This window comes from Eptesicus fuscus, chromosome 3 (assembly GCF_027574615.1).
Source record: "Eptesicus fuscus isolate TK198812 chromosome 3, DD_ASM_mEF_20220401, whole genome shotgun sequence".
Lineage (NCBI taxonomy): Eukaryota > Metazoa > Chordata > Mammalia > Chiroptera > Vespertilionidae > Eptesicus > Eptesicus fuscus.
Window position 1 is genome coordinate 4122281 of NC_072475.1, and position 25659 is coordinate 4147939.

Genomic DNA, 25659 nt, shown 5'->3' on the forward strand with positions numbered 1-25659 from the left:
GGGTTCAGGAAGGTGTTCTTATAATGTAGTTGTTGAGGATAGTATAGCACCTCAAACAGAATGGGTGCTTGTTAAGTAGTGTGACTAAAGTGCATGCATATGTAAGCTGGTCTCAAAGTATCAAGATGTTCTTTTTAGTTCCCAAGTACAGTTAGTGTTCTACTTTGTCTCCTCTAATGGCTTGTTAGTTGGTTTGTCCCTATCATCCATCCATTCATCCATCCATCCATCCATCCATCCACCTACCTACCTATCTATCATCTATCTATCAATCTATCATCTGTATCTATCTATCATTATCTATCAATCAATCAATCATATCTATCAATTTATCATCTGTATCTATATATCTATCTATCTATCTATCTATCTATCTATCTATCTATCTATCTATGTAATCTTAGAGGTTACTTGAGGGCTTATTCCAGGCATCCTTAAGTTGTACTGTGAAGTATTTTCATTTTACCTCTCTGGTTGTCACATGTTTTACTTTTGTATGTTATAAACTTCACAATACAATGTTATTTTTGCTTTAAATAGTTATTAAAAATATCGACAAGATAACTTTTTCTTTTTTACTATTTATCTACATATTTACCATTTCTGGTGGTCCTTATTCCTTTGTGTAGATCTCAGTTTCTATCTCAAATCATCTTCTCTAAACTGTAAACATTTTCTGAGTATAAGTATGCTGTTGACAAATTTTTGCACTTTCATTTGTCTTAAAAAGTGTTTGCCTTCATTTTTGAAGGATGTTTTAACGGGATATAGAATTGTAGGTTGCAGGTCTTTCCCTATCATTTTAAAGCCGGCACTGCAGTGTGTGTGTGTGGTTTCTTACGAGAAGTCGGTGGTTCTCCTGTATGTCATCGGGTACTTTCCCCCTCTGGCTGCTTTTACAGTGTTTTTCTTTAGTGTTGGTTTTCAGTGATCTGGCTGACTGCCTCATTGTGAGTGTGTGTGTGTGTGTGTGTGTGTGTGTGTGTGTACTCATGTATTCTGTAGTGACATGTATTGGCCCCTAACTAGAAATTAATAAGAAATCAGTTCCTTTGTCCTTATCATTAGATCATTTACAGCGTCATTTACACTTATTTAAAACCTGTGGAGCCAGGCACTGTGCTATGTGGTTGGGATAGAAAATGAGTAAGGGAGACTGTGAAGCAGTAGCTCTAGCCTGTGCTATGATTAGACTTCTTTATTTCTGGCTCATGAGCCCTCATTTTTAAAATATTTCTTTCATCCTTACCCCCTTCAGCTCACTCCCCTTCTTTCTTAACAACTTCTTCATATTCTAAATATTACTGATGGCTTCAGTGTATTGTTTCATTGAATAAATATTTATTGAATGCAGGGCATTTGCCAGGCACTGTTTTTGGTACTGATTAATGATATCATGAGGAACAAAATTTACTCATTGACTTAAATTCAGTTCCCCTCTCTATTGTGTACCTTTATTTCCAGCCACCATTAAAGGTACAATTGCATATTCCGTTAACACTTTTTCTGTGTCATTAAGAGTATGTCTTGTTGCAGGTTGCTTCCCACATAAGCTTGTCCCCCACCCCCCTCCTCCATTTCTTAGGGGATTCTGTCCCAGAAGCTTGACCTCATAAGAGTTTCCACATTTTGGATGCCATAGTTTTAATTAACTTGAATTACTTTTTCTTTTCTTTTTTTAAAATATATTTTATTGATTTTTTACAGAGAGGAAGGGAGAGAGAGAGAGAGTTAGAAACATCGATCAGCTGCCTCCTGCACGCCCCCTACTGGGGATGTGCCCGCAACCAAGGTACGTGCCCTTGACTGGAATCGAACCTGGGACCTTTCAGTCCGCAGGCTGACGCTCTCTCTACTGAGCCAAACCGGTTTTGGCTACTTTTCTTAATATTGTTCTTTCTCTCTAAAATCTAATGTGGGTTAATACTGTCACAAGGATGGTCCCCTGTCAACATATTAATAACAAAAAGAAATTCAAGTTGCCTACAAGCGGAGTTACATGTGGTGTTAACCAGACCAATGGCAGTAACTTTTACTCGGGTCTTCTCTAGGCTTTTCTAGTTGACAGTTCCTCCATGTCTACTACTGTGTTTTTGAGTCTTACCTACCACCTTCCACTCTGAGATCTGTTCATGAAATGGTTCTCTGTGGAATCATTGCTCATCTCTGTTAGTGGTATGGTCTTTACTTATAGTTTCTTGGTAAAATATAGTAACTTGAGTAGAGTGAGAAAGCTACTTCATTTTTTAGTAAACTATTTACCAACACAATTAAAACACACACACACACACACACACACACACACACACACACACACACACACACGTTTATTGATTTGACAGAGGAAGGGAGCGGGGAGAGAGAGAAACATCAATGATGAGAGAGAATCATTGATTGCTGCCTCCGGCATGACCCCTACTGGAGATTGAGCCCGCAACCTGGGCACATGCCCTGGATCAGAATCGAACCTGGGACCCTTTAGTCCTTAGGCTGATGCTCTATCTACTTAGCCAAACCAGCTAGGGCCCAACACAAATTTTTACGAACTTTTAAAAAGTTACAGAAATGTGCTCGGGGTAAAACAGATCCATACAGGATATGAAAAAGTAGGACCCACATGCATATCCTTTTTTCCAGCTTGCTTTTATACTGTTTGGCAGCACTTTAAAGTATTATTTTGGAATTGAACTCCAAGTAATGATTTTGAAGAAAATTTTGAATTAAACATTATAAGTTTATTATTAAATTACAATATCTGATATTGCTGCATGTATTGTGATATATTCTCGGGGTAAGTAAAATATTATTAGTACTGATGAGCTAGTTTTAAATTTAGTTGAATAAGACTTACATGTAATATGGTAGATAGCAGGTTAAACCATATAAAATTGTAATTTCATAGGCCAAAGTAGTTCTAATATCAGCACTTTAAACCTAATACTTTACTATCATCATCCCTATTATAGGATGAACTGAGTTATTTTTTCTTATTAACATTTGAATTAAAGGGAAGATGGAAACTTTAGGAAGAATACAAATCATGGTGATTTGCTTAATTAATAAAATCAGGTTGACAAATTTCTGCATTAGTTTGTCTTGGACTCTTATCTAAAGAGAGGAAGTCGTCCCACAAGTGAAAAACATAGTTATTTCTTGTTAATCTATATTCAGATTATCTATAGCAAATTTGAAAAAGAAAATTTTCCTTTTCATTTGGCATATCAGCCTTATGAGCAGGAATGTGCATTAGTTTTAAAAAACAAAGCACAAGCCCTTGAGTCTAGGAAGGTACCGTATTTTCCGGCGTATAAGACGACTGGGCGTATAGAAGATTTTCCTGGGTTAAAAAGTCATCTTATACGCCGGAAAATGTGGTAACCTATTGGGAGGAAAAGCACTGTAGTGTATGGTATAGTCAGAATACAGCATACCTTTGGGTTATCTGTTACTTGTATTAGCTGGAAAGTGGCGTTCTTTTATTAAGGTGAGCCATTAAATTGTAGTTTAGGTGCTACTCAAAGCATCATTGGTGTCCTCTGGTGGCTGTTAGAAATGTAGATTCAAGCTCTACCTTAGATCTTCTGAAGCAGAATCTCCACTTTTAACAGGATTAAAAGGAGATTTGTAAGTACATTAAAGTTCGAGAAGTGCTGTTATAGATCATGAATGTCATTGGCACCCCAATAAACAGTGTCATAGTATAACCACAGGAAAAGCTTGTTGAATTTAATGCATGTAGTTGACTGGATCTAGGTTCAGAACATGAAGTATTTTAGGAAGATAGTAATCCTGTATAATAAAAGGCTAATATGCAAATAGACCGAATGGTGGAACAACTGGAACAACCAAACAACCGGTCGCTATGACGTGTGCTGACCACCAGGGGGTGTGTGCGGAACATGGAGGGCATCGGCCGCGGTGGGATGGTGGAGCAGGTGAGCGAGGGTGTCAGACCAAGGTGGGCCGCTGGTCGCTGTCATTGGGGCACGAGCCTCTGGTGGTTACTGAAAATTCTTTGCTCCTGTGTGCTGCAGTCCTGCCCGGCTCTTGCACCCACTGCCAGCACTGGCCCTGCTCACACCTGCAGCTGAGGCCAGAGCCGACGCTCACACCCGTTGCCGGTGCTCAGTGCCGGTCCTGATCACTCGGCGCTATTAGCGGGTGCAAGCAGCCACTGCCAGCCCCGATTGCCCCTGAGGGCTTCTCCACCTCCCCCTGCTTCTGAGGGCCGATTGGAGCAGCAGCTGCCACTCACACCTGCTGCTGGTGCCTGCCCCAATTGCTCCGCACTGTCAGTGTGTGGGAGCGGGGCTGGCGCCGTCAGTGTGTGGGAGCAGCGGCAGCGGGAGCAGGGCTGCTGGCAGACAGGCACAGGGGCCAAGGCGGGAGGGGCAGGGCAGGGGTGCGGAGGATGGGCTGAGACCCGCCCTTTTGCCTACCACAGCCTCACGGCCCACAGTTCCTTTCAAGGTGCACGAATTTGTGCACTGGGCCCCTAGTAACAATAATAATCAAGCAGCAGCTAACCATTTCTTTGTAATTCTTTGATAGCTATCTGGATGTCAAAAGGTTATCCATCTGTCCCTTTACATGTATCTTGAGTCTGATTCTAATCATGCTGGATGGTTGAGTAGAGATCTTGTGATCGTGTGTGTGTGTGTGTGTGTGTGTGTGTGTGTGTGTGTGTGTGTGTGTAATATACAAGTCAACAATGGTATTACAAATATAAGAAGTAATTCGATTTTGATGAGTTGACGATACATAGTTGATAATATAATCCTATCTAATAAAGAAGGAATTTGCTTATCATGCCCTCACAAAGATGACGGCACCCACAGCCACAAGATGGCGACGCCCAGTTCCCTCAGCCCTGCTGGGGTGTCAGGTGCGTGGCACGGCCAGGCCCACCCCCAGGTGGGTCTAGCTGCTCCGTGCGCCTGCCTCCGGAGTCCCCCAATCCCTTCAGCCCCCTAGCTGCCCAGGGCTGGCCCAAGACCCAGGCAAGCCTTGGATGGCGGCTGCCCAGCTGCCCAGGGCCGCCAGAGGCTCAGGTAACCAGGGCCAGCTGAGGTTTGCGGTGTTGGCAGTGGCAGCAGCAGAGGTGTGATCGGGGTGCCGCCTTCGCCTGGTCGCCGGTTCTCCTCCCACCCCTGAGGGCTCCTGGACTGTGAGAGGGGGCAGGCCGGGCTGAGGGACCCCCCCCTTCAGTGCATGAATTTTCATGCACCGGGCCTCTGGTGTATAAAATAACTAAAAATAACGTAATTTGTATTCTGGGAGGGTTAAAACTTCAATCTAGTAGAAAATAAGAAAGGAACATAGAAAAGTTATTAGTGTTCATATATAAATTAAACAGAACTATGTGTTGTTTACAAGAGACAAACAAACCTAAAATATAAGGAGATAGAAAGGTTGAAAGTAAGATATACCATGCAAAGATTAATAGAAAATTTGGTGTAGCTATACCAATTTCAGACAGTAAATAGAGAGGAGCAGTTTGTAATGATAAAAGGTTTTATCCATCAGAAAGGTATAACTAAATGTATGTAATCTAATAACATAACTGAAGTGGGAGATTTATAATACACCTCTCTTGCTAACTGATAGAACAAGATGAGAGCAGAACTAGAAGCAACATATGAGAGAGGATAATTAATAAACCTTTCATTAGACTGATCACAAAGAAAGAGAAGGCTTCATTAACCAATCTTGAATTGAAAGGGATATCACTACAATTATACCTCCTTAGATCAAAATGCTTATGAAAAGATACTATGAAGAACTTGATGCTAGTATATTTGAAATTTAGATGAAGTAGACATACTATTAAAAAATTCAATTTACTAAAATAGGCACCAGGAAATACAAAATCTGAATAGTTCTATTATATAAATATAACTTTTAATTGAAAAATCTACAAAGAAAACTCTAGGTTCGTTCAGATGGTTTCACTAGTAAATCTACCACAAAAGGATAACCAGGAATCCAATGGTAGTTCAACATTCACAACTCAGTCAGTGTTTTTCATCACATTAGCAGTAAATCTGAAAACTTACGTCATTTCATTGGATGCAGAAAAAGCATTAAATAAACTTCAGTATCCATTTGTGGGGAAAAGGTTTTAGCAAACTAGGACTACTAGTAGAAGGGAACACCATTACTCTGAAAACGGTTATCAGTTAAAAACCTACAGCAACCGCTGTACTGGAGAACTGCTGAAAGCGTTCTTCCTGAGATTGGGAAAGAGACAGTGGTGCTTCTCTCTTCTTCTTCTAATCACTGTTCTAGAGGTCCCAGCAAGTGGAAGAAGGGAAAGGGAAGAATAAGGTTTGGGAAGGAAAAAATAAAATTGTTTAAAGTGCCCAGTAGTGCTAGTAGCTACTGATTAGATAGTGCAGATCAACCCATCATTGCAGAAAATTCTGATGAACAGTACTGTTCAGTAGAGACAATACAAGTGCAACCAAAATCCCAACATGGGTTCATTTGTTTTTGGTGAATTTGATGAGATAATTCTAAAACATATATGGACAGGCAAAGGGATAAGAATAGCTAAAACATTCTTAAAGAATAAAGTTCTCTACTAAATATTAAAACTTGTAAAAGCGATCATAATTTAGACAGTGTCTGGTTTTTGTATAAAGATCTAAGAAATCTAGTTAAGTCTGTATCCAGTAGAACAGAATAGAGAATCCAGAAACAGATCCAAGTATGTATGAGCATGTGATTTATGACAAAGATGGCATTGCAGAGCAGTGGGGAAAGTTTGTCTTTTTAGTAATTGCTTTGGGGTCAATTGGGTGTTTATTTTGGGGGGAAATAAAATTCAAGAGCATTGCCCATCTAGATGTGAATGGTAAAATCTGACTTGTAAAAGAAAACAATTTTTCATGACTTTGGCATAAGGAAAGATTTAATCAGACACCAAAAGTACTAATTCTAAAGCAAAAGTGATAAGAGATTGTGTTAATTGAAAAACACCATTAAGAGAATGACGATGCAGATCATCTCTAAGCAATAAGATGCTCACATCTAACATGTTTAAAAATAGAAACTTTTTAACTTTAGAAATTTTGTGGGAAAGTTTTTTTTGATAGAAAAATGGTGAAGAAAGTCTTAATAGGCATTTCACATAAATGGATATCCAAATGGCCAGTAATAAATGAAAAGATGCTCCTAGTCACCAGAAAAATACAAGTTAAAATCACAGTGGGCACTACACATCTCCTGTAATGCCTGAAATTAAAAAGTCTGATGATTCAAGTATTGGTGTAAGAGTGGAGCAGAGGGAATTTTCATAAACTGCTAGTGGAAAACAGATTGAATTTTTAAAAAACTGGAAAAAAAAACGGAATAGCATCTCTGTGCATACCAAAGACACTTCACAATCTTCCTACTGGCAGTATTCATACTAACTCAAGTGGAAATGATCCAAATGTCAATCAAAAGTAGAATGGATAAACCAATTGTCACATGTTCATATAATTGGATACTATAAAGTAATGATAATGAACAAACCAGCCTATAAACATGTCATTAAGTATAGAGACCAATTTATATAAAGTTAAAACAAATCTGGTTTTGGAGATCAAATACTAACTTTTGGGGAAGAGGGAATTTGGATTGATTGGGAAGGGCCATTGAGTAGTGTGGGGAGGAGTTTCAAGGATGATGGTCATTCTTTTTTTTTCTTGACACACAGGCTCAATTGATGATAATTGTTTGTTACATACTAATGACTTTTGCACTTTTTCTGCATCTCTCTCTCTATATATCTAAAATAACCTATACCCGTGGTTGGCAAACTACGGCTCGTGAGCCACATGCGGCTCTTTGGCCCCTTGAGTGTGGCTCTTCCACAAAATACCACGGCCTGGGCGAGTCTTTTGAAGAAGTGGCATTAGAAGAAGTTTAAGTTAAAAAAATTTGACTCTCAAAAGAAATTTCAATCATTGTACTGTTGATATTTGGCTCTGTTGACTAATGAGTTTGCTGACCACTGACCTATACTAATAAAAGGGTAATATCCTCATTAGACTGGGTCAACCGGACATCTTCCGGACATTCGACTTCCTTTTGGACAAAGCCATGGTGGCAGGGACCGAGGCAGAGGCGATTAGGGGCGATCAGGCTGGTGGGGGAACAAGCAGTTAAGGGTGAGATCACGCCAGCGAGGGGGAACAAGCAGTTAGGGGCAAGATCAGGCCAGCGTGGGGGAGCAAGCAGTTAGGGGGCCATCAGGCCAGCAGGGGAGGGCAGTTGGGGGCAATCAGGCCTGCAGGGGAGTGGTTGGGGGCGATCAGGCCTGCAGGGGAGTGGTTGGGGGCGATCAGGCAGGCAGGCAGAGGCAGTTAGGGGTAGGCAGGCAGGCAGGCGAGCGGTTAGGAGCCAGTGGGTCCCGGATTGTGAGAAGGATGTCCGACTGCCGGTTTAGGCCCGATCCCTGGGATCGGGCCTAAACCGGCATTCAGACATCCCCCGAGAGGTCCCAGATTAGAGAAGGTGCAGGCCGGGCTGAGGGACACCACCCCCCTTGCATGAATTTTGTGCACTGGGCCTGTGTGTGTGTGTGTGTGTGTGTGTGTAGATAGATAGATAGATAGATAGATAGATAGATAGATAGATAGATAGAAGCCTAAGTGACCTTTACAACTGAATGACCAGAATGACTGGTTGACCAAGGGGCAGACGCTCAATGCAGGAGCTGCCCCTAGTGGTCAGTGTACTCCCATAGCCAACCTCTCATGGCCAGCCAATCTTCCCCGGTCCCTCCCCCCACCAGCAAACCTCCCACAGTTCCTCCCCCGTCCTACCCCCCCCAGCTGGCAGCTGGCAGGCCCCAGCCTTCCTGATAGGCCCTGATCACTGGCCAGGCCTAGGGACCTCATCCATGCACAAATTTCATACACCGGGCCTCTAGTCCTATACAATAAAAGCATAATGTGCAAATAGTTCACCCGGGAGTTCGACTGCTTGCCATGACATCGCTGACCACCAGGGGGTGACAAGGAACATGGCGACAGCGCTGGCAGCAGGCGGCAGTGGAGGTGCTACTGGCCCCGATGGGCCCCGATGAGAGCGGGATTGTGGCGGGATGGTGGAACATGTGAGCGGGCGGTGCCAGGACATCCGCATTCACTGCATCTCTCCATGGGGACTCTGGCGCCGTGACTCAGGTGGAGGGGGGTGCATGGGGGCCCGGGGGCCCAGGTGCTGCCCAGTGCCCAGAGGTCAGCTGGGACCTGCCCTTCCAAGCCAGATGCTTGAGCTTAGATCGCCGGCCAGGCTGAGGGACCACACCCATGCACGAATTTCATGCAATAGGTTTCTAGTATTATAATAAACTAGATGCCTGGTGCACGAATTTGTGCACGGTTGGGGTCCGGTGGTCTGCCCCAGTGGGGGCCCATTGGGTGCGCTGGCCTGTGGATGGTTGGTCCCTGATCGTGGTGGGAGGCGGTCGGTAGCAGGGCTGGCCACGGGGAGGGGCCTTCGGGCAGTTGGCCAGCCAGCCCTGCCCACAATTGGGGTGTTGGGGTCCGATTGGGGGCTGGGCCAGCCGGGGGGGCATGGTATTGGATCAGGCTGGTTGGCTGCTCCAGTGCGCATCATAGCCCTGATCATTCCAGTTGTTCTGGTCGTTCCGCGGTTTTGGTCGCTGGGCTTTTATATATATAGATAAGTTTATGGTATATAGTAATGGCATTGATAATAGAAACAGAAGTAATATTTTAAACAGTGGTTTTTATATACCAGGTTCTATTCTGCATGTCTACTTGTGGTGTCCATTTAAACTTCATAACAAACCTCACGGATTAGGGTTATTGTCTTAATACATCTGCTTCATAGATAGGGAAACTAAGATGCCGAGTGGTAAAGTTATTCACCATTCAGGGCCTCAGTTTCTTTACTGTTTACTTATAAGAGCTATTTATATCTCTTTCCATTTTTTACAATGCAGATTTAAAGCCTCCTTTCCTCCCATTATTTAACATGTAGGTTTCCAGTTTTTTGCTGTTACAAACAGTGCTAAGAAAACGTTTTTCCTAACTATCTTTGTGCACATCACCAATTACTTCTTTGGGATAAATTGCTAGTGTTTTTCTTTTTAATTGAACAAAGTTGCTCCACATAATTATATTGAGTATTTTTTATAATGAGTAATGAAATGTTTAGAAAAGTTAACTCGTCTATCATCACAGTTACATTGTCATCTTACATGTTCAGAAGGTATTTATTATGTACTATGGGTCAGCCAAGCCCCTGATGCTGTAGTGGAGGGAGACAAGCTAAGGTCTAAAAGCAGTGCTAAGGCAGGTGGTAGTCAAGTTAATAGGGTGGAAGATTGAGATTTGCATTTTAGAAAGTCACTAGTGATGTTATTGAAGAAATGACAATTTGCAGATGGGCATAGTAAAGACGAATAAGTGTTAGGAATCTGTTTAGTCATCCAAACGAGGCCTAGGGTAATGGAGACGAAGGGCGGAGGTTGTGTGGACGTCTTCCGTGGGAAGGTGGTATTGGAGTGTTCTCTGGCAGGTGGAGTCAGCAAGAACGGCGGCTGTTGGCTTGAGGTGGCCTCTGGCGGAGAGGACTGCAGACTCCCAGAGCTTTGAGTCTGTGGACTGGGTGGGAGACAGGCCGCCCGCTGTGGGAGGAAGGAGGAGTGAAACGTACGTTTGGGGAAGATCAAGCTTTGTTTTCCTCAGTTTGTAGCGCCTGGGTAGCTCATGTAGAGATGGAAGGCTCCGCTGGAAGGGGCACTGTCTCATCATCCTTTACTGTACAGCACTGTCATTGCAGCTGTACTGAGCCATTCACTAATTGCCAGAGCTGTTCTAAGTACTTTACATGTATAAGACACTTAACCTTCACCACAGCCTTTTGAGGTAGATGTTATCATTATCAGGAGATTAGGTGTATAGGTGTCTCATTTAAACTTCACGACCAACCTCAGGGAATAGGTAAATGTGGAGCTGGAGTTGCAAACTGCGTGGCTGAGAGTCCGTGCCCGTCGCTCTTGGCCGTGGTGGTGTGAGCCTGAAGGAAAGCGGACTTCGGGCCAAGGACCCTGGCGCGGGGCAGTGTTCCGTCGTGGTGGGCGATGGCTGGGTTGTTCAGGGAGACGAGCACAGGTGTGCTGGCCCAGAGTTTGCTGACCAGGGTTTACCTTTGCTTTAGGCTTTAGTCTGTGATAGCAAGTTTGGTTGAATCTAAGAAGGTTTTCCCCCCTCTTTAAGGAAGAATTAACTTTTATTAGTTAGCTGCCAAATACTTTTAGAGACCCCAAGTGTTTATCGTTCATTTCCACAGTAAAATTCATGATCATGGATGATCCCGGCCTACCTGTGGATAGTTATTGATCATCATTCTTGTGATGAGCTTGCCAGGTCCAGGTTCTCTTAGGAAGAGTCCAAGAAACCAGCATTCTGTGGATTCAGTTTTGTGAATTATGCTCAGCTTTTAATTACCTGTGTCAGTGGTGAGCTCCATGAGAACAGATCTTTCAGCTGGTTTGGGGGCTGCTGGGGATATTGATTGCCATACACCTGGCAGGTGCAAAGCCGCATCTTAGCCGTGTCCTTTGGAATTGGTTTCTCAGCAGCCCAGTCCATTGGAGAGGCCCTTCAGAACTTGACACTATTTACATAACTTATGGTTCTCAGTTGATGAAAATCTCATATATGAAAATAAATATTAAAGATTATTCTTATTGCTTTATAAAAAAGAACTATTTAAGATTTTTCTCTTAATACAGATTTACAAATATTCATTTGATCACTGTATTTTATACCTTTTAACATAAAGCTGTTGTGTTGAGTGACATATTGTTTATAGTTCTAGATGTTTTTAATGTCATTGAACACCCTAAAGTACTCATTTAAAGAAACACCAGATAGGTCCGAGGATATAAGCACAGGCTCCGAGTACATCCTGTAACCAATCCTCCCTTGTCTTCTCGCAGGAGGAGAGACTTCAGCATGCAAACCTTCATCTGTTCGGCTTGCACCGTCATTTTCATTCCATGCTGCTGGCCTTCAGATGGCTGGACAGATGCCCCATTCACATCAGTACAGTGACCGTCGCCAGCCAAACATAAGTGACCAGCAGGTTTCTGCCTTATCTTATTCTGACCAGATTCAGCAACCTCTAACTAACCAGGTAAGTTCATGACATATCAAAACAATTTGTTGGAATGGTAGTTTATTCCTTAAAATGGTAAATAGGCAAAATGCTTTAATGGTTTTCAGTTTTACATGTCAAGTGGAATTCTGGATTGACATAGTATGATGTTAAGAAGTTTGCATTTAAAGAGGTTTTTTTTTCTTCTATTTCACTTAAAACATACTGAATGTAATCACATAATCTTATTCTATGACAGGGAAGGAAAATATTTTTCTAAAGAATATTAAAGAAACTGAAAGCTTATTTTTTTGTTTTTGTTAATCCTCTCATGAGGATATATTTTCCATTGTTTTTCAGAGAGAGTGAGGGGTGGGGGGAGAGAAACATCGATGTGTGAGAGACACAGTGACTGGTTGCCTCCCGCATGTGCCCCACCGAGGGTGGGGAGTGAACCCGTAACCCAGGTACTTGCCCTTGACTGGGAATCAAGCCCTCAACCTTTCAGTGCTCAGGCCGATACTTTAACTACGGAGCAACTGGCCAGGGCCCAAAAGCTTATTTGTATGGAAAAGGGTGGTTAAGTAGAAAAATTTAAATTATAGGAGGACAAGTCTGAGTTCATTATAGCAAACTTACATAGCTGATTTTATGCTTTTACTAGAGGCCTAGTGCACAAAATTTGTGCACAGGTGGGGGCCCTCTGCCTGGCTGGCGATCAGGGCTGATCAGGGCCATCTTGCCCAGTCCCAATTGGGGCTGGTGGCTGGGGAGGGACCATGGGAGGGCTCCAGGGCGTGCCCAGCCCCATCTCACCCAGTCCCAATCAGTCAGACCCCAGCAGCAAGCTAACCTACCAGTCGGAGCATCTGCTTCCTCGTGGTCAGTGCACGTCATAGTGACTGATTAGTCAACCGCTTGGTCGGACACTTAGCATATTAGGCTTTTATATATAGAGAGATAAGCTACTTTAGTATGTATACATTTATCAAAATAAGGACAAAACTCCTTAAAATTAAAACAAAAATATGTAATGCAAACCATGCTGTTCATTTTGATATTTAGACAGAGATTCAGCGTAAGTGCTGAAATCTCTGGATATACATACATACATACATGCACGTGTGTGTGAATTTTTTGTTTTCCTGAGTTATCTGCACCCATTACATTGATTACTTTTCTTTTGCTTTGGGGAGAAGTTTTGACTAGCTATAGTCTGGCAGTTTCTTTCCTCACTGGGATTGAGTCTATGATGAGTCTGAAAATGGCTGTTTTTCCATGTACTTGGGAATTTGGTTTGCCACTGTTTTGTTTAGGTCTTTTAATATAGCAAGTGAGGATAAAAAATTTAGAAAACTTCAAAGTATTTCTTATACTGGATTATTTCAAAGTAATGTGTTTGGCTACAGTTAAATAATGTCATTATTAGGGGACAACCTTGTATGTATTATAATAAGATTTTGTCACTAGTTGAGCTTGCTTTTTATTTATGAAATGTGCATGTGAGTAACATTCAGTTAAGCATTATATATTATGGCAGGACTTAAGAATTTTTTTATGCATTATATTGAGAAGTTGGATGTTTGGAATTGGAGCAGTTGGTCAGAATGTTCAAGTTTGGAAAGTGTTTAATTGTATACCAGAAGAAAATTCTCTGACATCCAAAAAGTAGTAATAGCACAATGATGCAATTGCATTGTGCTTTTAATAAACAAAGTAAAATACAGTTCATTTTCCTCGTGTTCCAAAGTAGCCTGTCAGGCAGGATGCCTGTTTCTATCTGTTTCCCAGCTGATGGGACTGACTTCCTCAAGTGTGTAAGCACAGGGCCCTGGGACCCAGCCCAGGCGTCTTTCGTCTCAGATGCAGTGCTCTTTGAGTTCCAACACCCGGCATTAGGAGGGCTAGGACAGATTCCAGTCCTTCCAGGTTATTTTATGGTCCTTGTAAGTAGGTAATTTAGCCAAGTATCTATTTTTAGTTATAACAAATATCTTGTGGATTATTTTAAAATGAGATAATTCACTTAGTATTTTCATTTTAATCTGTAAAAATACTTTTAAAGATTTATATAAGATTGTCTTAAGTATAATACTCATATTCAATATTTATAATATAAAATAATATTTAGTCCAATATATCTACTAAACACCATAGATTTCTGAACCTAATAAGGCACTCAGATAGAAGACATTTTTCCTAGAACTGAAGTGTAAACCACTAAAACTGGGTGCTGCTGTGGTATGTTCTACAAGTCATAAAACATGGGTTCAAGTTTTTATTGTATGAGTTGGTTGTATGCCTTGAGTCAGGTCACCTGGACCCTTCTATCTGTTACTTGAATGTAAGATTGGGACCTTAGACTAGGACAACCCCGCCCACACCACCCCTTTCTAGCTCTAACTTCTGTAATTTCATTATTTGATTCCCTTTTTTCTTGTTAATCATCCTGTCAGTGTCTTTTATTTTTTATTTTATTTATTTATTTTTTTATTTATTTTTTTTTTTTATTTTTTTTAATTTCTTTATTGATTAAGGTGTCACATATTTGTCCTCATCCCCCCATTCCCATCCCACCCCTCTCCCCACGCATGCCCCAATCCCCTGTTGAACTTAACCGTTGGATAGGCTTATATGCATGCATACAGGTCCTTTGGTTGAACTCTCCCCCTCCCCCCACCCTCCCCCTACCCTCTTCTATCCTCCCTCTGAGGCCCGATAGTCCGATCGATGCCTCCTTGCTTCTGGTTCTGTTCTTGTTCCTCAGTCTATGTTGTTCATCATTTCCTCTAGATGAACGAGATCATATGTCACTAGATATATACTAATAAGAGCTGAATGTGAGACGAGCAATAATATTTATGCTGACAGGCAAATGAATCAATCTGTAGCGAGCTTCCCCCTGGACCAACAGTTCTTTTGAGACCCAATTTCGATGTCCAGTCAGCACTGTGTGTACATGTCAGCACCTGTCAGTGTCTTTTAAATAAGATTTATTGTAAAACAAATTGAAAGGAGCTAACTTGAACATTTTATTTTTGGTAGTTAATGTTTCATACAAGTTTACACAGTTTTGTTCACAAGATAAATTTAGGAAATGAGAAATGTAGTAAAGGCAAGTGTAGGAAAGTATGATTGGTGTTTGGAATGCTGAGCCTATGGGCTGTTAGGGTGCCTTTCATAGTTACACTAAACCAGTACTCTGGATATGCGTTCAGTATGCTGGTCACCTTTATTAGTGGCTCTCAAAATAGCAAGGAGGTAGAATACAGTGTTTCTAATTCTGCATTATATATGAAAATATGAGGTAATATAAATAAAATGGACGGAATAGACATTAAGCTAAAAAAACAAAGTTTAAGTTCTGGAGCTTATCCTATGGAGTCTATTTAGGGAAAAAAAAAAGAAGTTGTTTCAGCTCTTGATACTGACCTAAGCGGGAGGTAGAAGCTACCTTTCCTTTGCTTGGTGGTCTGTGTCTTCACCCGGAAAGGTGGAGGGATGTGAGCATTGGGGGGTGGCTCTTCCTGGGTCCCACGGCCAGATAGCGGAGGCAGCAGGCGGGTAGCATCACCTTTCCTTCCTGCAGGAGGACGCGGTGGGGTGGGGTGAGGACTGGCCGCCTTCAGCTTGCTGGGCTTTTGGGTCTTCTGAGCACCATGGGCTTTCAGCGTGGAAGGGCGGAAAGGCGTGCCCGTTCCTGTGTATTCTCCGACTTCGTGGCTGTACAAAGCAGAAGTGCCGACAGCATCACCCAGGGCGGCCTCGGGTCTTCGTAAATGTGTGCTGAGTGTTTGGAGAAGCCATCTCCTAGGTCTGGGTTTGTGCTGACCTGGTGACATACGGTCTGGTCCGAAGGCTAGTGTTTTTTGTAAACAGAATGCACCTGGTTTATATAGACACGTGCCCCTGAAATAATACCTTCTAAGGCATTTAGAATCAGCCAGTTGATTTGGCCTTTCAGGCAGAGTCTGGCCAGTTGTGGAAGAGGTTAGCAATATTTTGTGAAGGGCCAAGCACATAGCACACAGCACACACTCATGTTGAATGCAGAAAAACATCATTACTCAGTCAGCATTACATTCATACCCAAGTTGTGTTATGATTGTATGATCTTGGTGTTTTGAGCCAGCATAATTTGTTCTGGAAAGATGTAGTCAGTGGTGTATGCTTTTTCCAGATGTTTGAAATACCAGTGGAATTATAAATGGGCAAGTAAAAAACTTATATTCACGATTTTGTACATAACTAATTTTAATAAATGCATATGCTTATTTTATTGGTATTTATTGTGCATGACAATTATTTTGCCCAACAAACAGCCTAAAAATGATTCAGCCAAGAGAGTAGAATAGAGGCTAAAAGTGATAAGGGGTTCCTGGCATAGTGTTGTGGTGCAGAGCCCCGGATGAGGTGTGAAACGGCCTCAGCTCCTCTCCTCACCTGCATGCTGCCCTGGCTCCAGGACTTGGTCAAGTGATTTTACTCCAGAGGCTCAGGTTTCTCATTAGTAAAATGATTTTGTGAAACCTCACAGTGAGGCTCTCCTCCAATAGTCCGAGAGGTTCTTGCTGAGTAAATTACCGGCATGAAAATAAAGACCATCAGAGTCTTAAAAAATAAAAAGGAAATATGCTAAGGGAAATCTCTTATTACCTTAAATGCTTATAGCATTCATTCACATAAAAATAATTGACATGCTTATTACTGATACTGTCTATTCATTAAATTAAGTCTTCAAGGAATAGTGTAAGAACCCCAGGATGGCTAGTGGTGGTGACTGTAGCTGTACCTATTATTTATATTTAGAAAACGAAAACCGTATATTAGAAAAATTAATCAGCTTTTCTTATTCTTACTCTTTTCAGATAAATAGTTGTAATCACTGGAGTTTTTTTTTTTTTTTTCTCCTTAAACCTTATTTGGAACTTTAAGAAAGAGAGGATCACGAGAAGAGATAATTATTAACAGTAATTCCATGAATTTATCAGCTGGATAACAACTTTTTAGAGTTTGAGTATAGGTGCAGAGGAAACTAATGTTAATGCTGGTTAAAGAGAAAGTGCACCTAGGTAACTGCTGTGATAACTCTCTCTTCATGCCACAGGGATGGTGATTTTTGTCTGTCCTGTCCACTGTCGCCTTAGAACCTTCCTCCTGTTTTTCAAACTTGCTTAATTATCCCAAGACTCCAGATATTTCTGGGAGGTCTTGCTAGGTATGAGGTAGTCACTGCCTCTTTGCCCCTCAAAGTGACCTGAGTATCCTTTGAGAGGGGCTGCATTAGCAGCTTCTGACTCCGTAGACTTGACTGGCATAAATGTCTGTAAGAGCTAGGGAGGAACCCCGGGAGAGCTAGTGGTGGGGACTCTAGGTAACTTCATGTAATTAATTGGTTTTGAGGATCTATTGATTGCAAAAGGCCCGTTGGGAACCCGAGTGGGGCACGAACAGCAGGGTTGGGATGTGCTGGTTGCAGTGTTCCTGTCTAGCAGGAAACTCATAGTTGAACTCTGACTGCCTATTGGATGATGAAAGAGATGTGGCTTACGATTGGAGATGGGAGGAGTGAATAGAGTATGGTTGAAATGAGGTTTTTAAAAGTAAGTTTCATTAGCTGTAAGGTGTCCTGTGGAACTTGTTTGTGGTCAACGCCTATCCTTCCTTCCTATCTAATAAAGAGGGAATATGCAAATCGACCATCACACTGTCACAAAGATGGTGGCGTCTGTAGCCACAAGATGGCGGCGCCCAGTCCTCTAAGCCCCGCTGGAGTTCCCCAGTCCCGGGGGGCGGCAGGCGCGCCTGCTGCTGGAGTCCCCCAGTTCTTTCAGCCCAGCCGGAGTGCCCCAGTCCTTTCACAGAAAATGGGTTGCCTCAAAAGTTGGTTAAGCGTCTTAGGACAAAAAGCATTCAAAATCTTTGAAAAGGGAATTCCCATATTTATAAAAGTTTGGACTAGACAATTCAAGGTTATTTCCACTACAACCTTCTATGATTTTGTGATATTAACATTCTGAATTCACATAGTACCAGCTGTATTGTATGCAAGCAGATATTATTTAAAGGAATGGCCATTATTATTAAAACAACTCGAAACCACACTGTTTGTTTGTCAAGGACATTCTGTGTGATTTTCCAAATGACTGGAGTTAATGCCCCTAAACCGGCAGTCAGACATCCCCCAAGGGGTCCCAGATTGGAGAGGGTGCAGGCCGGACTGAGGGATACCCCCCGCCCCTTGTGCATGAATTTCGTGCACCGGGCCTCTAGTTGTAATCATAAGTAAGGATATTGATAGGTATTATGACTCCATTTTGTTTAGTCAAATATTTATTAAAAACCTACTGTGTGCCAGACACTCTTTGAGGCAAAGGGAATAAAATAATGAACTTCTTGCCCTTATGGAGGTTTCCCTTGTAGTGGAAGGAAAAGGAGAAACAAATGAAAACCTGTAAATGTGTAATGTATACTCTGTCTGATGTGCTTTGGGGAGTCACAGAGCAGGGAAAGCGGGGAAGGGGGGATGTGGAGGACATGTACTCGGTTGTTAAAGAAATGAGAGCAGATTTCAGCCTTGCTCACAGGGCAGATGCTTGTCCCAGGGCAGAGTCTAGTTGTTGGAGTTGTCCTTCTGCAGCACCAAGCCCCAGTCCTCCAAGGCCAGCTTCGTGATGCCCACTGAGTCTTGAATGAGGCCAGGTTTTCGGAGTCGTTCAGAAGGGCTAGTTGTATGGTGGAGAAGCCCTCTTGGGCAGCACTTTGCGAGTCTCTTAAACCAGGGTGTCTCTGTAATCCCACTGTTTAATTTGGGGAACAGGATTGAAGCGTTGGGCAGCTGGGCATTTATCTGCTAATTTCATTGATTTGTTCCAGTGGTTTTCTTCAGTGGGAACTGTTGAAAGAAGTAACAGAGAGAACGTATAATCATCTAATGTAGATGCCTTTTTAAAAGATACACAGGATGCAGAAGAGGGAATTTATACCAGTACAGTAAAGTTAAAGTGCTAGTCTTTTCTGTCTATTTAAGGTGATGCCTGATATTGTCATGTTACAGAGGCGGATGCCCCAAACCTTCCGTGATCCAGCAACTGCTCCGCTGAGAAAACTCTCTGTTGACTTGATCAAAACATATAAACATATTAATGAGGTAAGACTATTGATTTGTTATAACAGCATCTCTCTATCAATAGAATAGGGGAAAAAGTTATTTTGTGACCTATTTAAACATACTAAACTTTTTTTTTTACCCCAGTGATTGTCATTTGGATGATTTTTGTGAAGACTGGTAAACTAATGATTTATAGACAATATAATTATGTAAAAGAAAGAAGATATACTAACAAGGACTGCAAAAAAAAATTACTTGTGGATAGCTTCCCCTTTTTTCCAGAGTTTTACCTAATAAATGCTGAATTACCATTTTTATAATAACTTCTCCAAAACAAGAAAGGGCAGCATGAGGGCGCAGTGACCACTATAAAAGTATATTTCAGTTAGAATTTTGCTTAAATTTTTATATATCTGTTTCTGCTTTTGCCGTAGATGTCAGGAAACTCAGATATATTTAATAACTAGTTAACAGGCACTTGCCCTAGTGTATTTGATCCATATTTCTGTGGTTTTAAGTTGTCTTTTTAAATTTTATGGGTGTTCTTTTAATTGTAAGCTATCTAAAAGCCTTTTTGGGTGGAAGTAGGTAGGATAAAAAACATAGCATTTCAAATTACTCATCTTCCAAGTTGGCTCTTTGCCACCAAAAATTATTTTTCTATTGTCTTAGCCCTTTGACTTGATTGCCATTTGCTACTTAGCCTCAACTCCAGCTCCATTATTGATTATTGAGGGAGCTTCGGAGAAGAGCAAATGCCTGTGCTTTCTTCCCTCTCCCAGTGTGAGTCCTCTCTCTTCACATTGGAGCCTTATCCTCCACAGCGTCAGAGCCATGTAGCTAAAAAGACGTTCTTCTGTAGGTATACATTTCACAGCACGTTGATGCTACTTAATGCCAATATTACTATATTATTGTGACAAGATAAAATTAGAATGAATTCAATGAGGAATATTTCTGAGTTGAATATTGCACACAATTAATGTGTTATAAAAGATGTGGTGCCAAACTAGCTTTTGAATATTAAGAATAGCTGATAAATTGTTAATAATTTATCAATGTCAATTTGTTAATATCTGATAAATTAAAAAGCCACTGTTAATCTGTTGTTAACCAGTAACTTTGTGAAGCTTGTTCTTAAATGTAGTGTACCTTGTAAACTAGAGTTTTTCTAATGCTATTCTGTGAAACCCTAATTTGTAATTTCCTTAAAGTTAGTTACCAATTACTTGGACTGTTGCCTAGTTCACCTGTTTGTTTGTTTGTTTTTTATTGATCTGAGAAACTATTTTTGTAAGAAAAACAGATATAAGGAAAATAAACCAATCTGTGATCAGCCTCCAGGTTTATGGCCTTTAGTATTGGGCAGGGGCGGGGTGAGGTGGGGAGACAGGATGTTTTTTATTAATTGTTACATTATTATAGGCTTAAAAATTGAGCATGTCTAGGAGGGCCTTTATATTAGTAAAACATCAGTTTATGTACATTTAAACTTTCATTTATAAAATCTTTTGCCTTATGAAACATCGATTGCTTGCCTGCCATATGCACTCCACCTGGGGGATGGAACCTGCAGCCTGGGTATGTGCCCTGACCGGCAATAGAACCTGCGACCCTTTGGTGCATGGGACGACGCTCCAACAAGCTGAGCCTCACTGGCCAGGGATAAACAGTATAATTTTAAAGTGAATTTTACTGTAGGCAATTTTCATTGGTTATTTATCAGTGTCATTCTATAATTCAAATAGCAACTACTGAAAATTTTTATTTTATTTTTTGTATTTGTTATAAAGAATAAAAATTCATTAATTTCCTACGAATAGCAGATTTGTCTCTTGATATATGCTCCCATAGTCCACAATATTTTAAGTTATACAATTAACGCTGTATATTCTCATTTCAGGTTTACTATGCAAAAAAGAAGCGAAGGCACCAACAGGGCCAGGGAGACGATTCTAGTCATAAGAAAGAACGGAAGGTTTACAATGATGGTTACGACGACGATAACTATGATTACATTGTGAAAAACGGGGAAAAGTGGATGGATCGTTACGAAATTGATTCCTTAATAGGCAAAGGTTCCTTTGGACAGGTAATTGAATGGAAAATGCTGGATTTAATAAATTTCAATTTCTTAGTGAATGATGTTGTTACACCCTTTCCTCAGTGGCATATTTTTCAGTGTTTGTAAATAGATCTAAACAACGGGTATGTATTTGGATTGTCATAGCTCTCTAAAGATAGTAAAATGTGTCAGCTATCCAAATCCCTTTGGACCTTTTTTCTTTATTTATACAGCTGCCAAGTACTTATGTTACTAAGAGGTTGATTTATATATATACAAGTATATATTTTTATTGATTTTAGAGAAGGAGGGAGAGGGAGGGAGAGAGAGAGTGTGATAGAAACATCAATGATGAGAGAGAAACATTGATCTGTTGCCTCTTGCTGGCCTCCTACTGGCCCCCTACTGGGGATATAGCCCAAAACCCAGGCATGTGCCCTGACCAGGAATCGAACCTTGACCTTCTGGTTCATAGATCGATTCTTGCCATTGAGCCACACCAGTTGGCACTGGGAGTTCGATTTTAATCACGAATATGGGCCTGCAGTTCATATGGGCTTTGTGTAGTCTATGGCTGATTCTTCATTATGAATGCTAGAGATAATGACCCTTGTTTGATATTCCTCCTCAAGGAGCAAAGAATTATTATTTTTAGCTGGCACAGCAGGTGCCCTCTCCCTTTTTGGAGGCTTGGAAAGCCAGGGGCTGTGCCCTGGGTTTTCCTCTCAACTCATCTTCTGACTCTATCAGGCCTCTCCTCTTCCAGTCCTCACCGCATTCAGCATTGCTGAGTGTGATGGGGTCAGTTGGATGCATTAAGAGGATCATTCAGGGAGCTTCTATCAGGAACAACAAGGAATTTGGGAACTCCAAGGAAACTGTTTGTTTTTTCTTCATTCCTGGCCTCTTTCTTTACCTATAACTCTCCTTTCCTCACCTGCCCGCCCAGCTCCAACACAAAGCACAAAAACCTCAAACAGTAGTTTCTTTCATCAGCTGTGTTCAGACCAATAGCTAGCCAGTCTTCCTCCTTGCACTTTAAAAAGCGTTTTCTGTGGCTGTGGCTCCCCCATCTCTTTGCACTGTAAATTCTAGCTCACTGAGTCACAGAGCTCTTTTTTGTTTGAGGTGTGATTTACTGTTAATCCCAGAATATTTGTCTTGCAACCTTTGTGCTATGAGTCAGTCATTAACTTGCAATCCAATTACTTCTTTTGACTTCTTAATGATGAGGATAGAAGGGGTCTCAAAATGACTCATCCTGAACTACCTTTTAAATTTTTATTTTGTTTTTCTTTAACTATGGAACCTGCATGCATTTACTTACCTGTTTCTACCTGGAGAGAAAGTAACATATACCTCTTTTTAACCTGTGTGGAACAAATTTGTCATTTGTCAGTCTTATCATGCTTAGGACAAAAAGTATACTGTAGGCCATTAGCAGCCACGGGTGTAGACCCCCAAAAATCTATGCTATTAAATAAGCTTGTAAGGATACATGAGCAAGATTGTTAGAAGACCTCTGGAGCTTTGGTGTGGCTTTGCCAGGCCTTGATGTTCCATTTATATGTCTGCCCCTTCCATGATTTCAAGGAATTTTAGTGATTTTACATAATGCAGGGGCTTTTCCCTTGATTTATAACCTCGTTTTCTTCTTAGTCGGAGGTACTTCAGTGTGTCGGGAGTCCCTCTTTTATGAAAGTACTAGAGGCCCAGTGCACGAATTCGTGCACCAGTGGGGTCCCTTAGCCTGGCCTGCTTGATTGTGCTGAAACTGGCTCTGTGACATCCCCCGAGGGGTCCCGGATTGCAAGAGGGTGCAGGACAGACAGAGGGACCCCATTGGTGCACAATAGGGAGGGATGCAGGAGGTTGGCCAGCTGGAGAGGGACCGCGGGAGGGCTCCAGGGAATGTCCGGCCTGTCGCGCTCAGTTCTGATCAGCCGGACCCCAGCAGCAAGCTAACCTACTGGTCAAGAGCGTCTGCCCCCTGGCGGTCAGTGCACATCATAGCTAGTGGTTGAGTGGCCTTAGCATATCATTAGCTATTATGCTTTGATTGGTTGAACGAATGACCAGATACTTAGCATATTAGGCTTTTATTATATAGGATTATTTGTTTTGTTAGAAACAGCTTCTGTTTCTCTCTCAAAGTTTCTTAAGGAAAGTTACTTCTGAAACCAGCTTTTGAGAGTGATTCTCAACACCTTCGATACAGGGATTGTTGTCTCCACCTTGAAAATTACACCGACGTGTAAGCAGTTGCTATCAACAGGATTTCTTTACTTGTGTGATGTCCACCATGAAAATTATGGCCATGTAGCCTACTCTCTAAACTTCGCTTTCCCTAAATACTCAGTCTCTGAGGTCAGAGTGATGTTTTCTTCCTCTTTCACTTTAATTTTCTTCTACTCTAATTCCTGTAAACCTGTGAAAATGTAGGCCTCTTTGACATAAAACTTCACTTCACCAGGTCAGATTGATGCCCCTCTCATATGCTGTTGGTGTGCTCTGGCTCGGCACCTGCCACTCACCAGATAATGTCCTCCATTGACTCTGTTAGACTCTCTGAAGTCTCTGCCAGATCCTTGTTAAATAAGGGCTCCTTCACTTCTTTAGCCAATGGTTATCCTTATTGCATGTTGACATTTCCCTGGGAAGCTTCGGGGGCGGGGGCGGGGGGGGGGGAGGACTGATGCTTAGGCTCCATACCAATTAAATCAGAATCTGTGACTGGATTCTGGGCATTGGTATTTTTAAAAACTACCTATTAAATGTGTAATTCAGGGTTAAAAACCATTGCTTTGGCATTTAGCGGTTAACTATGTGCTATAAGTCAGTAAATAGTTGGGGCCTGTTAGTGGCCTTTGTCCTGGATTCTAGTGGGATAGAGGCATTGGTGCAGGCAGCTAGTCAGGTGTTTGCAGGGGCAGCCTCTGCTGAAAAGGCACTAGGTGGTGTTTTCCAGTATTGGGTGGAACTAGCGATCCTGCACTCTTCATCCACGTTTGATTTCAGCTGAGCCGTTTCTACTCTGTCATTGACCATCTGTTTATCCTGACTGATGCAAATCTTGGAACATACGTTCCGTTCTCTTCTGTAAGTTAGTGGTACTCAACCTACAGGGTGGAATCACTTGTAATTCTACCTGTACCCCCAGACTTTCTGAATGTGCAGATTCTGTATAATATTATAAGTATAACTTATTTAATCAGTTATAGTCACTATTCCTGATTGGGAGAGATAGTTTCTTTTATCTATATTGACTTCTTAATTTTTATGTAAATCTCTTTGTTAACATGAAACTCATTTTAAATGAGTAAATTTTAAATGAGAAGTGTGCATGGTGATTTAGTCATGAACACTCCTTACCTTAGCACTGATTCTCATTTTAAAACCATCAAAATTCTCTATGACATTAAGTGTATAGAGGGATGGGCAAAAGTAGATTTATTGTTGTGAAACACAGTTTATTCTTGTATTAATTATTGTATTATTTTCCATACAAAAACTGTAAACCTCCTTTTGCCCACTCCTGTATTGTGGAACTTTCCTGGTAATTTATATTTGATTTTTTTAGTGTAAACTAATTTTTATTTTATATACCTATGTTATTTATGAAAATCTAATTTAAAGTTAGAAATTTATCTACATTTTTCAGGTGACTTAGGACTTTTGATATATTTTACACTAATACTTAGGATTTAAACCAGGTTGTTTTTCTCATTAAAAGAATATAACAGAATTGTCTTACAGTGTTATTTAATAAGAAAGATGAAAAACCAAAGCACTTGTTAAAATTAATAATTTATTTTTGAAGCAGGAAAATAGTTAATCTAATTTTGTTAAAGTTATCTATTTTGTAGATATTTAGAAATATAAGGATGCAAAAGAAATTCAATAGAAAAGATTGACTTAAAGTGATTGTAAAGTGGTAAATGAATGATATTGAATGGAAAGGAATAGGATCTCTTCTAAGTAGGAACGTCATGAAATGAGTTAGGTAAATGTACAATTAAGGTGAATTGTAACTGCTGGGAAATTGTTGCCATTAGTGAAATAGAGAATTATTCCTCTTTCTTCTCTTTTAGGTTGTAAAGGCATATGATCGTGTGGAGCAAGAATGGGTTGCCATTAAAATAATAAAGAACAAGAAGGCTTTTTTGAATCAAGCCCAGATAGAAGTGCGGCTTCTTGAGCTCATGAACAAACATGACACTGAAATGAAGTACTACATAGGTAAACAAACAGGAGACAAGGCAGTGTCCTAATCCAGACCAGAAATTTGAGATAATGGTTATTTTCGTGTGACACCACATTGATTTTCCTTTTAACGTGACTGACTGAAAATTCAGCTGTT

General features: G+C 41.1%; 1 protein-coding gene across 5 annotated transcripts in view; it reads left to right on the top strand.

The window, feature by feature from the left end:
* DYRK1A (dual specificity tyrosine phosphorylation regulated kinase 1A) overlaps positions 1 to 25659 on the top strand; it is a 132244-nt gene that overhangs the window by 84568 nt on the left and 22017 nt on the right. For 4 of the 5 annotated variants that reach the window (XM_054713547.1, XM_054713543.1, XM_054713545.1 and 1 more), the window contains 4 exons: positions 11966 to 12162; positions 19154 to 19273; positions 21138 to 21326; positions 25391 to 25538. In XM_054713547.1, the coding sequence (XP_054569522.1) occupies positions 11966 to 12162; positions 19154 to 19273; positions 21138 to 21326; positions 25391 to 25538 (654 nt within the window). The remainder of the gene's footprint in view (positions 1 to 11965; positions 12163 to 19153; positions 19274 to 21137; positions 21327 to 25390; positions 25539 to 25659) is intronic. The other variant, XM_054713546.1, reaches the window with a different exon arrangement.